Raw genomic sequence first — 16,770 nt, 5'->3', positions numbered from 1 at the left:
CTTGGAAGCTCTCTAAGGTATGGGTCCTGTGCCTGGTTGGGGGCATAGATGTTAAGGAGGGTACGAGGGCGGGCTTGAGGTTGAAGTGAGTTTCAAGTAGTGGCCATTTACCTCCATGACCAGTTTCAGCACTTTGGTGCAGAACCCGATTTTGCACATGATTGTGACCCCACCCTTTTTGGTTGAAGAATATGCCCAGTAACAGGTTGGATATTCAGTGTGTGTTCTCTTGCAGGGGTGAGTTTCTTCACGAAAAATGACATTTGGGTCCAGCAAGAAGAGATAACTCCAGATCTGCTGTCGTTAATTAGGTGAATTCAGATCCTGTGGATTGAGGGATAGTAGTTTAGTGTGGTGGGTGGTGATCATTATGTGAGAAAATATATTTAACCAGTGTGTCGTCAGGAAGGCATGTGGAAGCACTCAGGAAGCAGAGCCTGTGTAGCATTTTAAGGGGACAAACGTAGCCCAACTGTGTGGTATTGACCAGGTTGGAGAGGGGAGTTGGACAGGGTGGGTTGGTTGGACAAAGGAGTAGGCCTGGGTGGAGATTGCAAAAGTGCAATGGCGTAGTAGTATGCTGTGTATGCTATGTGGATGGAATGGGGTTTCCCCAGGGTAACAATCGACCTAGAGAGAATAAGTCCAGATCGAAACACAAACAATAAAAGGCCAACAGGGCCTAACTACTCCACTCAAGTCCGGAAATAGCCAGCTCACAAGTACGTCGGTTATACCGGAGGAGTCAGTCTCCTAAGGTTTGAATTGAGGGGAAACATTTGGCGTTTATATTATTCCTTAGATCACTCTGGACCACGTGGCCAGCAAGAGTTGAAGCTAAGGCCAATTTTGAAGATACAGGTAGGTCAAGTAGGTGCCCAAAACTCTTTGTGTCTAGGGAGCTGCCAGTTATAGGGCTTAGTGGATAGGGTGTAGAGAGGTCTGCAGGAGCAAATCAGGTGCCATGACCTCAGAGAGGGAGGCAGAGACTCGGGCTCATCCATCCCCCGCAAGGGTGGTAAACACAGCAGGCCCAGTGCCTATCCAGGGTGGCCAGAGTTATAATGTTCAGAGGGCTTTGACATTTCTTGTCTTAGAGTAGGTAAGAAGATGAAACTGACTTACAAGGATCCAGTAGCAGATGGAGCTAGGGAAGGGGCCCTTTTCCATGTTGCAGAGGTGTTGGACAATGTCTATTTTAGTTTCATGGGAAGCGACTTCATTGCAGTGTTTGTTGGAACTTCACTGTGGTGTAGATGGGGTGCAGTGTTTCAAAAGAGGGTGAGTGAGGTGAGGTTGGGTTCTCATCCCGTGAACGCATTGTCAATATCAAGAGCTGTTTGGCTTCCATCAGGAAACAGAGGACCCGGCATTTGCCCTCCCGTATGAAAAAGGTGGCAAAGGGGTGAAACCACTGATATCAGAAGTTAAGTTCCCACAGTTTGTCAGTGATATGACTAAAGTCCATGTGGCGGCGCAGGGTGACGAGCGAGAGATCTTGAAAAAGCTGGACAGTGTGGCCCTGGAAGATCAAATCGGCTTTGCTCTATGACACCTTCAAGATAGCTTCCTTTTCAGTAAAGAAGTGGACCTGCATCAAGATTTATCTGGTACAGAGTCAGGGCGCCCTGGTGTAGATGCCACGTGATTAGCTCTGTCCAGTGCAGGGCGAAGGGCATCATCATCTCTGCAGATCGTGTGTAAGAGCTCGGCAGGGAAAGTTATCATGTCACTACCATCCACTCCTCTGGGGACTCCCCTAATGCGAATATTTGGCCACATGTACGAAGATCCGGTTTTGCGACTCGCAAACTGCGAGTCTTACTGACTTGCAATTTGCGAGTCGCAAAAATGGATGTACAACAGTGTCAATGACACTGTCTGCGATTCGCAATGGGGTCGCAAATGACCTACCTTATGAATATTCACGAGGTAGGTCGCAATATGCGACCCCATTGGGATTGTCGGCACTCACATGGATGGTGGCCTGCTGGTGTCAGCAGACCACCATGTCTGTGACTGCTTTTAAATAAAGCAGTATTTTTTGGGGGGGGAATTGCAGCCCGTTTTCCTTAAAGGAAAACGGAATGCATTTCGAAAACACAAATGAAAAGTTTTCTTTTCGTTTTTTCAGATCAGGCAGTGGTCGGCAGGAACACTGCCTGCTCTGAAAATATATTTTCGTGTGCATTCACAAAGGGGAAGGGCTCACATGGGGACCCCTTCCCTTTTGCGAATGTGTTAGCACCAATTTGTAATTGGTGCTAACTGCATTCGCGGTCACAAAACAATCATACATACCATTTAGTTCTGGTATTAGGAAGGGACGCCCTTGACACGCCCCTTCCTGATACCAAATCGCAAAACCCAAACTGTGATTCGGTAACAGGCTACCGAATCACAGTTTGGGCTTTGTACATCCCAAAAAGCATTTTTCCAGTGGCAAACGGGCCGATTCTGCGAATCGGTCCCTTTGCGACTAGAAAAATGCTTCGTACATCTGGCCCATTGTTCCTTTAATGGAATCAGGCTGAATCTTAGCGCATTTGGGCTCCTTTTAACTTCAGTGCAAGTAGCATGTGACATTTTTAGCTATTCAGTGGATTGTATAACCTTAATGCTGTGTTTGCATGAGCTTTCTTACTGAGGTCACATCTTGTGCTGAGGACAAATATCTAGCAAACTTTTTTTTATTAACATCCCATTGTTTGGTTAGCAGACCACTTTCTTATATTTTTTAAGTTTGAGGAGGGTTGATACAAAGTAGGATCACCAATGGAAGAACCATGAGCTATCGTCTGCCTCAAGAGATATTTTGCTGTTACATGTTCTGCAAATTTTAGTTTCACACAATAAACCATGTATCGTGCTCTGAGCATTAGAGTTTGTTGATTAAATTAAACTCCAGAAACAGTTGAGATTTGTGCCAAGGGAGTAGCCAGAAATTTAAAATACCACGCACTTTGGACCAAAGCAAGCAAGCGAAGCAAATGAGCCCAAGTCTCCCCATCAGAGTCCCCTTGTTTCTTTCATCTATAAATCTATCCATTCATCCTTTCACCCTTTCATCCACTGCTGACATCCATCCATCCATCCATCTCCCCCTCCCACTCCCTTTAAAGTGTTAATTATGAGATTTTGTCAGCCGAGTTGCAGATGTACCAGGCTCATAAAGACCCTCTCTGCCGCTGTAGCTGCTAAAGGGGGAGGGGTGGTTTATAACGCCACTGTATTGATCTGTGCACAGTGGTAGATGGAAAAATAGCTGGTAAGAGCAGCACGGTTTCCTCAAGCCATTTGGCAAGTTACTTTTAGAGTTTTATCATCCAGCAAGTTAAGGTTGGCATTGGTTTACAGCCAACAATGTTGAGTCAGCAGTTGGTGTCTGGGCCAGAGACTGTTCAGGAGACAGAGAAACACGCTTTTAGGGCGTGTGCTGTGTTTATCAACGCTTCCAAGTGTGCTGATCTTCGTCCCCGATCGCCATTCCAGACTCCCCGGTATTTATAACTTTTTTACATTTTTTTTTTTTTTATCTAGTTGCCAGCAAACTCTTTTTAATGATTTTCCGTCTGAAGACAATGATCGTGGACGCATCTTTGTTTGTTCGAATGTTATTGGTGTTTCAGTATCTAACACGTTCAGTGACCTTTGAAGGCCTACTGGGGTTTGGTTTAATAGAACAGTGTGGGGAGTAGTCATGGGAGAATGGTGCCTAGTCATGGGAGAATGGTGCCTAGTCATGGAAGAATGGTGCCTAGTCATGGGAGAATGGTGCCTACTCATGGGAGAATGGTGCCTAGTCATGGGAGAATGGTGCCTAGTCATGGGAGAATGGTGCCTAGTCATGGGAGAATGGTGCCTAGTCATGGGAGAATGGTGCCTAGTCATGGGAGAATGGTGCCTACTCATGGGAGAATGGTGCCTAGTCATGGAAGAATGGTGCCTACTCATGGGAGAATGGTGCCTAGTCATGGGAGAATGGTGCCTACTCATGGGAGAATGGTGCCTAGTCATGGGAGAATGGTGCCTAGTCATGGGAGAATGGTGCCTAGTCATGGGAGAATGGTGCCTAGTCATGGGAGAATGGTGCCTAGTCATGGGAGAATGGTGCCTACTCATGGGAGAATGGTGCCTAGTCATGGAAGAATGGTGCCTACTCATGGGAGAATGGTGCCTAGTCATGGGAGAATGGTGCCTCCTGGTTTCTACAAGGTTGGCTTGAGAGGACTGCTCAAAGGCAACAGGCAATCCATGTAATGTGCAAGGCAAACTTAACATACCCTTTACAGAAAGAGCACTGAGATGCACACATCATCCAGTGGTTCAATAAATGGACAGTTTTTAAAGCAACTTCCTTTGTTGTAATTATCCACTTTTTCAGGTTCTCTTAAGCTCTCTTTACCATGTTACCAGCCTCTGTAGGTTATTGCAAATCGTATTCCATCAGACACCAGGAGTGTTCTTCCTGGTGGTGAAGCAGGGCAGGCACAGATCCAAAACTGATCGTGGCCATTGGGCCATGCATATCCTACATCTTCCATCGGTATGGTCTTGCATTGCTTGGGGTGATTAAGTGCTGCATCTCCAGAATGGCTAGGTTACAATAACGGAAGCCTCATCCTTGCTGTACCACAGGCTGGAGTCTAAAGAGACGCCACTAACTAACACAACATGCTATCGCTCTGTCTACAGGTGGACAACACTGGTTTGGTATAGTATCTGTTATCAAGGAAACATATTTTTAAATATTTAGCTTAGAAAGAGCACTCTTCTGTGGGAGGCTTTTCGTTCAAACGTTCTCCATCCCTGGCAGAGTTTCTTCCCACTTCTTTAAGCACAGCCCCTTTTAAATAGAGCAGAGAAAGTCACGAAGGACCCGGAGGCAGCGAGAATCTTTGTAAAATGGAAGGGAATCCACGGAGGTGCACCTCCGATGCCGGGCTTTTGGAATTACAAGCCGTAATGCTGCCATTCCTGCCCATCAGAGCAGGAAATGAGAGGTAAGTCGTGCTGAGCCCGTTCACCAGCCACAGGGGCTGTTTATTCAGCTACAGCCCCGAGCAGTGCAAATGTGGTGGGGGAAAACAGTTCCAAATGTGTTCAACTGATGTTAAGACTACATGGGCAGAGACGGACTTGCCAGTTTCTGTAGGGTTTCAACGCATTTTTAATTATCAGATTTGGACATAGAAAGTCCTTGAGGTGCACAGTGTGTTGTGTACTTTAGAAGTGCAAACTCACATTTAAAATTGGCATGTTAGTTATTTCACTGAAAAAACACAAAGGTTAAACTGGCGTTATACATAGGTCATTCAAATGATAAAAACACGGTATTAAAACAGAAGCAAAAACTGAACTTCTCCAGTTAGATATAACTCATGAATATACCTTGTATGCCATAAATTACAGATGTCATTAATAATGCAATATGTGAGGTCATAATCAGTGCATCACCGCAGTGCAAGCTCTACTTAGCTCAGTTTCGTACAACTGGCGAATTTCATTTTTTTTGTTTCAAAACAGTAGTTTATTTATTGTTAGAAGACATACATTTTTCACTGAATTTCTAAGGCTTTTTTAACCTAAAGTTAAACATCTTACTGCATTGCTTATGTACAAGTCGTACTCAATTTGTAAAAAATAAATAAATGAGTGCCAGGTCACTCGTGAGAAGGCCACTACAGTTTGCTCCACCCATTGCCCCCGCCAGCGCTGCCAGTGTCAGTACCAACACAGCTACTAGCCATCTCTCTCCTACATGAGTGACAATCCTGACTATTGTAGGCCCCCAAATCACAATTCTAATCTTGTCATGCTGTATCGTCCTGGTTATTGCAGTACATGCTTTACTATCTAAGATGCAGTTGCTTCATTAAAACCTTATTAAAACATAAACTGCCTCTTTTTGTCATTGTGTATGTGACACTAATGTAACTGAGAGGAACAGATGAGACCTGAGTGACCACGATTTCCCTGAGAAATCAACTGTCATGCGCTCGGCTGCCAAATCATCCCTCCCCTTGGGTAGAGATGAGGCACTGCTAGTTAGCCGGAGCAAAACCCGGATTAGGGTGACAGGTGTCACCTGTAGTGGGTTAGACTCAGTCCCCCACACTGCAGGCGATTCTGCATCTCAAAATCCAGTAGTCTCATTAGAATAATGAGAGTCTACGAGACATTATAAGAATGGTTTCGGTGGCAGGTATTAGTAATTTGTAATGTATACTGAACTAATAAATGACTGTTGTCTCATCTCTATATTAAACTAACAGTGTCACCATGTTGCAGTGTCATAAGTGCCAGTGTTCACACTGAAGTGCCAGAGTTGGGCACAGAAAACCTCTGCCTCACATTAAGCACTGCATATAACTCCACTTTACCTTTTGGATTTTTTTCACTGAATTTCTATGTTCTTTTGTTAGGATAAAGTAATATCTTATTACAAAATGTCTGCGGCCAACCCGTTGCTGCACATAAGGGCTAGGGAGTCTGGGTATCTCCAACATGTCTCCTTCAACTTATTGGATTTTTTTTCCAGGGCTCTGGGACTGAGCACCAGGACCCTGTAATGGCAGCTGCAACATTTCTTCTCATGTTGCGGCCAGCCAGTCAGAGCTTCTGGTGCAGCGAGACCAACCAATCAGAATGCTTTATTTTGCTGTTTTTTTCCCCCATGGGTCTCTTGCTGCAGGTCTGTGATGCCAGATATCGCTATTTTTTAAACCTTACAAAATGGCTGAACAGTTTTACACCAAATCTTGAAAAGCTTTCCGAGTAAAGTTCTAGGTTTCTGCCAGTTTGGTGCAACTCTGTTCAGCCATTTTCTCTGTATCACTGTTAGCAAAACTGAAAAAAAAAAAAAAAAAAAAAGTTAATCTACAGCCGCTCCTTCCAGGAAAGGTTCAGGGCTATCTGTTAAGTGGGTACCAAGAAAAAAGGGGTAAACTGTATTTGGCTCTACTGCTGATCTAAATCATCTAATATTTTTTAGGGATAAATATTGATCTCCAAGATTAGCAAAATTAGTTTTCTTCTTGCAATTACCTTGCTTAAGGGTAGTCATGCTTCAGTGCCCAATGGAATTCTAGATAGTGTCATTAGGGACAACCCTTAATATTGTGCTGTGCTGTACACTTCATTTTATTTCAGAATATTGCCTATGTTTGGGCATTACCCCCTTCTCAGCTAAGTTCTTATAGTAAGTCTGTACTTCAGAAAGGGAGACTGGGATGACCCAATCGCATATTGAATAATCTCCCTATTGAAAATGCCACCTGAAGGTTTTCCCAAATGTTTTGGGACTGTCTGGAGGAACTCATGAAGCAAGCTGGATTTCAGCCAGGTTTATGTTCTGTCCAAGTGCTCACTGTCTGGAGCACTACTCAGATGTCAATATTTGAGGTCAATTTGCATGCCTGGCTTTCATTGGGGTTGGGGGGATCAAAGGAGTTTATAGGGTAAGCTCTGGTGCCTCAGAATTCGGTAGTCTGGTATCCTTGGTTGAGAGGCTTCACACTTCTACTAGGACTAAAGTGCACCTAGCTATGGATGGCACATTTCCCAAGATCAAAACTAATTCTCCCCTTAAACAAGGGTTTGTTTTGGTACCAGTTTTATTTGCTCTATTTTCTGGCTTTAAGGACGTTCATGCATTTCTGTCTAAAATTTTGGAGAAAAAGCTGAACTTATTGCTATACGTAGACTACTTAGTTGTTCTATAGAGTATCCTGATTGGGTTACAAAGTTCCATGTTGTGATCTCTGTACACAAGGTGCTAGCTACTATCTCGCTTGTACTGTCCAAACTGGATTATGCCAATGGTCTCTACCATAGATCATCTCTATCTATTATGAAAAAACTGCAACATATCCAAAATTCCGCAGCCAGGCTACTATTACATGTAAAGCCGCAAGCCCACATCTCCCCTGCCTTGAGAGCACTACACTGGTTACCCGTTGCCAGAAGATGCACTTTCAAGCTGCTTTGTATCACCTACAAAGCTATACATGGAACAGGACCGCTTTTTATCAGAAACAAAATAACCAAATACATCCAACAAAGAAACCTCTGCTCAAGATTGGCACCCCGCCTTAGAACATCACCATACAAGAAAAAGACTATAGGTGGTACATCCTTCTCCGTTCAAGCAGCCAAACTATGGAATTCATTACCCCCAACTATATGAGCCACAGATAACTTTCTTGTCTTCAGAAACCTACTCAAGAGTTGGCTCTTTCCTTCATAACCACCATATTCAAACAACTAGGGACTGCATAGGCCTATGTTGATAAATATTTTTGCTGATTGTGTCTATTTCCAGTTATGTATAGTTCTTTAGAAAATATGTATCGCTACTATGTCATAACAATAAAATACACACACACTCTTTAAACCTGTTTGACTAAGTATATTTACCCATGGTTCTAATTATGTATTGTATGTGCATATGTGTGTGTATTCATGGGTGTTTGTATATATGTGTGTATGTGTATATGTATGTATGTGGAGAAGTGTGGCTCAATGGTTAGAGCGGCAGACCCTGAAGCAGAGATCTGGCTCAAGACCAGGGTTCAAGTCCCGCTTCGGCAGGTCTTGGGCTCAATTCCCCTTGACCAGATAATTCTCACCTCGGTGCCTAATCTAATTCATGGGTCCCACTCTGCAACTCTGGGCAATAGCTTGCTTAATCTCCACAACGGCCCCAACAGCGCTTGGATGCCTGGCTTCACCCTGGGGGTGCTCAGGAGTGGGCGCCTCACAGGGAAAAGCCAGGAGGGGTTCCATAGCGGTATGAGTACAGCGCCTTGAGACCCTAACGGGTGAGTAGTGCGCTATACAAGTGCTAATTTACATTTATGTGTATATGTTGTTTCTGTGCTTGGCATGTTCGTAGGTCATTGCATGGCTCCTGGGTGTGTTGTTATACTAGATATCTATGAATTCCTGCTCTCATCTTATCACACTTATCTACCCATCATCATATGTCATGTCTCTATCAAACTATCCTCCATTCCCACTCTGACTCGTCCCAAATCATTTCTACTACTTTCATCTCCTAAATAACTCTGCCTAAGCTATTCCCTCCGCTTCCACACCAAACCTCACTTTACTACCATGACCTCCCAAACAACCCTACTATATTCTCCCTCATTTATCTTACCCTGCTACTATAATCTCCCTAACCCTTCCACATACTCGTCCCTCCTCCACCCCCCTTTACTCATCCCAAGCCTTTGGGATGAGTAAATGAGGGATATACTTCCAATTAACACTTCTGGATTTCTTTCCTCCTCCACCCCTACATTTCTCCAGTCATCTAACTAACCAACTCTCATATCCGCTGCTCAAATTAACTCATAATAATACTAAAACTGTACTCATATTTCCCGATACTAATCCATCACTAATTCTTGTTGGGTTCCAGAGTAGCGTGCTACTCACCGAAAAGCACTTCAACGCCTTGTCAGGGGTAGTAAGCACTATATAAATACTATTACAATACAACACAATACAGTCACAAAAATATATTTTTTATTTACACGTGTTGTTGGTGGGGTCTAGACTTGTGATTCTCCGTGTTCTTTTTTAAAACACTGTGCTCTATAGCATCCTCCCCGGGAGTGTTTACTAGAGAGCACACTAAAAGCCAAGAATGGCCTACAGCGCTTAAACTGCATGCATGGAGAATATTCTTTGATGAAAATAAAGGCCTTTGAGCAAAAAAATGTTTTGTGCGGCATGAGGGTAAATGTTTCGAAAACAGTGCTGAGCTTCCTACGAATTAAGATAGTTTACCCAGGAAAAAAGTTTGTAGTCTGACTTCTTTGTCAGAGTTACTAGGCACTAAACTTATCTGCAGATTGATCAATGGGCAATTAGTTCCAATTTCTGAAATGCGCTTACAGACCTTTATACAGAGCGGCGCATCTTAGGCTGCATCAGCCATTAGGCGAATTGACTTTCATCAGGGTACGTAGAAGCTGAATTCTACCATCACATCATGCAAAACTGTTCCCTGATGGACAAGTTGATGGCCCGAATTTAAAATGTATTGCAGAGCTAATCTCCTATGGGTGACATGGAGCTGGTCGCAAGTAAATCCCTTGAGAGGCTTCTTTTAAGACACTGTGAGACGACACAGTACCTACTGTGATTGCTTTCGGCCATCAAAATGCTGGTCGAAACTTGCTTAGATGTGAAAAATGGGTGGGAACATTGATACTGCAAGTTATGAGCCATATATGTCTGCAACAGTGGTAGGGAAACCAAGCAGTAGCCTTTTTACCTTTTATGGTGGCCGTTCATATTCAGAGAGGGAACCTCTAACTGAGCCCTCTTCGGTTGAATGTGCATTCCGTAGTTTACTGAAACAAAAGCCACAAGCTGAAAATTATCTCAATTATAATGACTTTTCTCATCCGCAGGTGGAGGAATCTCTAGTTATGCCGACAACCCTCCTGATGCTGGAAAGAGTCTAGAATTGTGCCTCAGCGAGGCAGTGAAGCATGTTCCATCGGAGAGACATAAGCTTACTCCCATCTACCTCGGAGCGACGGCTGGCATGAGACTGCTGAAGTAAGGGGATATTGTGTGTGTGTGTGTGTGTTCTCAAAAAAGAGCTAAGACATACTATTTATATTGAGATGTAGCGAAATCGACAACCTCAGGATACTTGCTATCACAGTATCAGTCTCCTCTGCACTGTAACCAAGAACCCCACAAGATCGTTCTTCTGATTAGCTTAGTCTTGTCTCTTTGTGCAACCGCATCTATTGCACCGCAACTCCTAAAAGATGTCCATGCACTACAAAAATGGCTAATTCATCGGCGAGCCTCTTGAAAGTTGAGTGGTATCGCCATCATCTATGGAAGCATTGACATTGGTTCTAGGTAAGGACGAATATGTAATGAATGACAAACACCCAGACCTTGCCTCTGTTTGGGGATAGAGGACAACCTGGCTGATTCTCTTGACTTACGTGGGGTTCACTGAAGGCACACCGCTAGCCCAGTTTAGTCGACCCGACTCCTACTGCCAGCTTGTCCCTGAAAAGCCTTTATGTATTGTTTTATTTGATTCTTTCGTTGCACCCATCCCTATGGCTTTGATGGACATTGTCTTCATTCTACATTTGGGAAAACTGTTTTAGGTTTTCCTTTCACACTCTACCTCTGGCCGAGTAATTTTCCAAACATTGCTTCCAAAGGTAACACAATACTGTGATACAGCCCAGCAGATTGCTTCCAGTAACGAGAATGTCTACAAAATACCTTGGCCCCATATGACAGATGCCTCTGATCTTAAAACATGGCCCCAGTGTCTTGAGCCACTCAACTACTTCCTACAAACAAATGCATTAGTGCTCGCCACCCTAAAGTAACAAACTTGGAAGGCAAGACACATCCTGTTTCAATGCTCTTTTGCTATTGTGGGCATTAATAGTGTTTTTAAAGGCTGTAGCGGGGACCCACGACAGTAAATAGGAGAACTTACTCCATGGTGCAAATATATGAGCATACCCCTAGCTGCAAAGGGGTTGGATTTCTTATATGTGATTTTTCACTGTTTTCAGATTGCTTATGTGTGAGATTGTATTGCTTTGTCTGTAACATTTTCTGAGGACTGGAACCTGCTTGGACTGCATCAGATACTCTTCTCACCATAGCAAAGTTATTACATTTTGAGGACACGGAGCAGAAGAAAGTAATCTCTTGCATCTTTCAAAACAACTGTGCCACATCTGCAGAGTGGAATTAGTACCCATTAATTATTTCCTAATATTTGTGTTTTCGTTGGAAATTTACTAGTGCACTTTCTTGCCACCATTCACATTGTACAACAATGAGCATTTGCTCATGTTTAAAAGCAGAAGAGATCATGAACAATTTTGTAAGTGTTTTAGAGGAAAAGGGCAAGTCATTTTTCTGAATTTTCCGCTTGAGCCACAACACGTTTGATTTGCACTGAAATTGAGTCACATTATTCTATACTTCTCTCAATTCAGATCCGAGTACTAAATAGACTTCAAAGTTAAATGAATGCCACCAATTGTGATGTGACCTTCACATCAGTAACTAGCACAGACACACCAAAAAGTGTACAGAAATGGAGGAGATTCAGGAAGTAAACCTTCCAGGGGTTCGTCCTTGCACAACAAGGTTTCTGACAGTGACTTTACAATGTTGCTCAGGACGTGCTGGACGCCATGATGTCTTGACAATTTCCGTGCTGCCCAGAAGTTAAGGCAACAGTGCTGGCAGAGCAAAGAAGCCCAGGCAGAGTCACGGGGCACAGAGATGAACTTTGTCCACGTCTGTATGGACAGGGGCGTAGCTTGGTCAGTAGGACTGGGGGGTTGTGAACGTCGGATTTCCCAACAATCATGCGGACTTATCTTGTTAAAATACATGATATAAGAAGCTGGGCATAGGGGGCAGCTAAAGGGACAGCGCATATTGGTAGCAGAACTTAAAACACAATATTTTTTCAAACTAACCAAAATTTTTTAGGACCTTCAAAACGGAGACGAGGGAGAAAGTGTCTGTGAGTGTGTTTTTGTGTGTCTGTACGTATAAAGTCCCGGATGAAATACAACAGACACTTCACCATACCCGACTGAAAGCACTTGTACCCAACTATTTACTACAGACTGTTTTTTAGGGGTGTTTAACACCCCAAACACCCTCCCTTAAGCTACGCCCCTGCATATGGAGAATCTATGTAATGGGTCCACCCTCTGATTCTTCCCTCAATCTTTAGAGGAGGGTACACAGATGCCCACCTCTGAAACCCCTGTGCGGACTGTGTAGCTTCCACTGGCCTGCAGCTGCTGTTTGGGGTATGTAGTTAGTTACTGCTCCAGCTTCTCTGGCAGAATGAGGGCAGTTTCATTCCATGCAGATGGGATGGTGTGTCTCCCTCTCCGTGTGAATCTACTCCCTGAAACCAAACCCTCTTTGCATATGTGGTTGCCTCAAACCTCATTGTGATTAATTGGTCCCTCTGTTTGCAGCTACACTGGGGAATGTGTGACACTGTGTTGGAATTAGGTCTTCACAACATTGGTGGACCCAGGACAAGTAAAAGGGCCAGTGAAAGCAGGGAGGGCTCAGTTAAGGGCACATCATAGAGACAGTCTCCAGCCCAGGCCTCTCGTGATGGGAGGTAGAGGGGACATATTATTGCTGAGTGGCCTTCATTGCATACTGGACTATCTACCTGTCCCCAAGGGTTCGGTCTTTTTACATGACTGTGAAAGAGCGATTGTTCAAGGCTGTAATTAGGAGACCCATTCTAATCTCGACCTATAATTTGTCTAAATTATGTGACATCTTCTACTGCCATAACATGCCAAAATTGAGGTTCCACTAAGCTGAATGCTAACATTGTGCGCTACATACCAAAAAGTTCAGCTTGGAAGCAATTCTTTTAAATGTTACTCCGTACAAACCTACTCACTATAGGCTGCTGCCAGGGATGAAGGCAGACTATTTTCTAGCTTCAGGGCACCAGTGTACTTTTAATTAGTTGACTGGGCTAAACAAAGAGCATTTTGCAGCTCCATTCACAAGGTACAGGGCAGGCAACTGGCTGTGCTGGGAATCTTCTAGACCTGCGGTTTTTTGTCATAGTTACTGCAAGCACCGCCACCTGCAACACGTCCAGAATAGGACCCTTTATTTACAAGTGCCAACTTGTTGCCTTATATTATTCTCCTAAGTGCCAAGAGTAACTGGCTGTGCCGAATGTACACACAAATAAAAACACTCACTGGTGCCATTGTCAACACAGCACCTCTTATAAAGCACCATGTTAAAGCGCTGGAATAATTAAGAGCATTGGGCCAAAAAGAGTTAATTAATTTATAGCATATTTCTGTTACGTTATGAAGTGCCAAGCTCCAGAACCTCAACATTTTGCACTCCATTTTGTGGAAAGTGCAATAAAACTATACAATTATGTCTATGAAAGTTGTACACTATAACCTGCAAGTGAGTGAACACTTGCATAGGAGTAACAGTGCCTTTTTTTCAGGAGCTGAATCTGGCATGTCCACTTATGTCAACCCCAAATTTGTGCCAGATTTTAAGTTCATACTTCATCTACTTTCTCTTGACATTTTTGTGCACCTAACCCTACTTTTCTGGTGTCATGAGGTTAGGGGTGGGCAAAAAGTTCTACTCTGCTGGTGGAGTTTGCGGAGGTTTGCCCACTCCGTGCTCCACTTGGAGCGCAGTATTCTGGCAAAGCTCTGCCAAACTCCACGTGGTGGAGTTTTTTTCTCACATGCGATTCATCAACGTTAAGTTGGTGAGCAAGAATTTGCATCCCTTAGCACGGTCTTTGGGGGCTAGAAAGCCTCCAAGCGAGATTTCTCAATGCTGGAGGTTGTGGCAGGTCATGATCATTCACGTTGAGAAAACTGCTGCTCAAGTAGAAAATCTACTTGAGTGGCAATAAGAAGCAGCGCCCTCTGGCACACCACGTGGTGCTGTTCGTGCCGGTGCTAAAAATCTGCTCCAGCAGTTTGACGTGCCTGAATTTGGGCCGCTCGCAGAATCTCAGAGTTTTTATGTAACTTTGTGAATTGCGTTCAGGCCTAGGTGTATTCCATGCAAAAACAGCACAAGTGCAACCATATAGTAAACTATTATGAAGAGGACTACTTCTCCCTGCAGAAGTGCTATTAAAAAAAAAAAAAAAAACTAAAACAAAATAGTATGCCCACAACATTCAGAATCTTGTGCTAGCATGGGCAGATCTAGTTTTTAGCCAACTGCAGGCTGTAGTATGCCCTGATCATATCACTGCCTTCCATCATAGTAGACGAGCATGCTGGCACTGTTTATAAAACATAGTCCTGGGGTCATATTACAGAAAGTGCCCCAGGGGTGCAACTGGAGTTTGCGTCGTCTTTGCACACCCGTGGGGCACTTTCGTAATCCAGAAGGCATCTGCGGGCCCATTCTTTAATACCAATAGCGCTGGCACACTTATAGCACCAGCATTATCATCAAAGGGCATTCCCTCATTTGCATTAGGGCATGGCCCCATGCAAATGATGGAACCCATTTGCCTCTGTGCCCACACCGTATTACAGATGTGGGCGCAAAGGCAAAGAAGCTGTCAGGAAGTGCACTACAGTGCACCACCTAAAAGTTGGCATACTGTCAATGTGCCCCCCAATGGCAGCCCTCTGGGTCACTCACTCTATCCGCATGCAAGGGGACCTCTTATCCCCCCTTAAAAGATCAGGCAGATTGCCGTCGGCACAGAGAACACAAGAAGCAGCTTTAAAGTAGCCGCTCCATTTTTGACATAAATGTGCTGCCCCAGAGTAGTGCAAGTTTGCGGCTGCCCTGCCCAAATAAGGAAAATGCACCATGTGTGATATGGCCCATGGTGTTGTCAGCTCTGATCCGTATGCTGTTTGTTCTAATGAAAAACAAGCCACAACAATTTCCTCTGGTGAGATGTGTGAAACCTAATTCATCTCATTGTTTGAGTGGTGATCGATTCATGATGGACCAACATGGCCACAGAATCTGGTCTGCATGGCATCAACTGTAGATACCACTTGGACAGGATGTATAACTATAACTTTCAGCTTTGCACTTAATCAAACTACTGGAGCTGTCAGAAAACTTAGCATTGTTCCCACTACACTGTCAGAAAGACTAGCATTGTTCCCACTACACCATTTGGTGTAGTCAGCTGAACATGTTTCATGGGCTGGTGACCATGCTACAGTATTATGATGCAAAAGTATACATCACAAGTACTCCCTAGAGTCACTGCAGTTGATGTTTATTTCTGAAAGTGAAATGCTTCCGTTCTAAAGGTCAAGACTCCCTTTAAAAAGACAGTACTTGACCCCTCCAATTGTCCCGATTGGCTCTATTGGCTGAGCTTAGGCAGTCATTGAAAATGTTTGGTAGACGTACATTGACAACATCTTTAGTTACATGAATGGACTGGAGCAGCTTGCCCATGAACCTAGCCCTCAAAAGTTATTCACTCATTCATCTCTTGATCACCGAATGTGCTGCAACTCCTGCTGTGATTTGTCTGAGTGTTTTGGGGGGATAGTTTTAACCGAACAGCAGGGCTCATTTGTGACTTTAACTCTTTTGGTGGGTCTGGAATTCAGATATAGTGAGAATAAGAACTTATCTTGGCTTTGGCACCCAATACCTCAGCCAACTTAGCTCTTTCATGAAACTGCTCTAAGGTGAGAAACTGGATGGTCACGTGGTCTTGTGTTCCAGAAAGCATTTTGAGTAAGAGCCTCCTCCTCATTCCGTAAGCAGCAAATTCTGCTCTGCTCCAGTCGCGTAGCTCTGGACCTCTGCGCTGGAGACACTGATCTTCCAAACACACAGGCCTAGATGCAAGGGAAGTGGATAAACTCACTTTCATGGGACACCATTCTGATGTTACTTCTGGGGAGTCAATTACCATAATATTTCTGGCACTGCCCCAGAAGAAAGAAGTTCGACCGTGAAGCAGATTTCTTTGCCCAGTATGCTGTTTGCAAGTGAAGAAGAAAAAAGAGATTATCATAATAGTAGGCTGCCAAGGTCAGCCAAGGCAATGGGGCTAACAGCACCTCAGGCCTGGCCTCCATTGTTAGAACGTGCAGAGTGGAGACTGCTGACGGTAGTGGGGGCTATCAGCAGGTGAGCTGGAGTTGTAATGCTGCACGCCTGGCCAGCGCACAGTAGCAGCCATCTTGAAATTGCTGCTACATGGTGCAGCTGTATAGT

At 44.1% G+C, this 16,770-nt stretch overlaps 1 protein-coding gene across 2 annotated transcripts in view; it reads left to right on the top strand.

Annotated features, from left to right (window-relative positions):
• ENTPD2 (ectonucleoside triphosphate diphosphohydrolase 2) overlaps positions 1-16,770 on the top strand; it is a 184,774-nt gene that overhangs the window by 125,800 nt on the left and 42,204 nt on the right. For both annotated transcript variants that reach the window (XM_069241456.1, XM_069241455.1), the window contains exon 3: positions 10,428-10,578. In XM_069241456.1, the coding sequence (XP_069097557.1) occupies positions 10,428-10,578 (151 nt within the window). The remainder of the gene's footprint in view (positions 1-10,427; positions 10,579-16,770) is intronic.

Source organism: Pleurodeles waltl, chromosome 6 (genome assembly GCF_031143425.1).
Source record: "Pleurodeles waltl isolate 20211129_DDA chromosome 6, aPleWal1.hap1.20221129, whole genome shotgun sequence".
NCBI lineage: Eukaryota > Metazoa > Chordata > Amphibia > Caudata > Salamandridae > Pleurodeles > Pleurodeles waltl.
The sequence above is the reverse complement of the archived record's forward strand: the minus strand, read 5'-3'. Positions and strand labels throughout refer to the sequence as shown.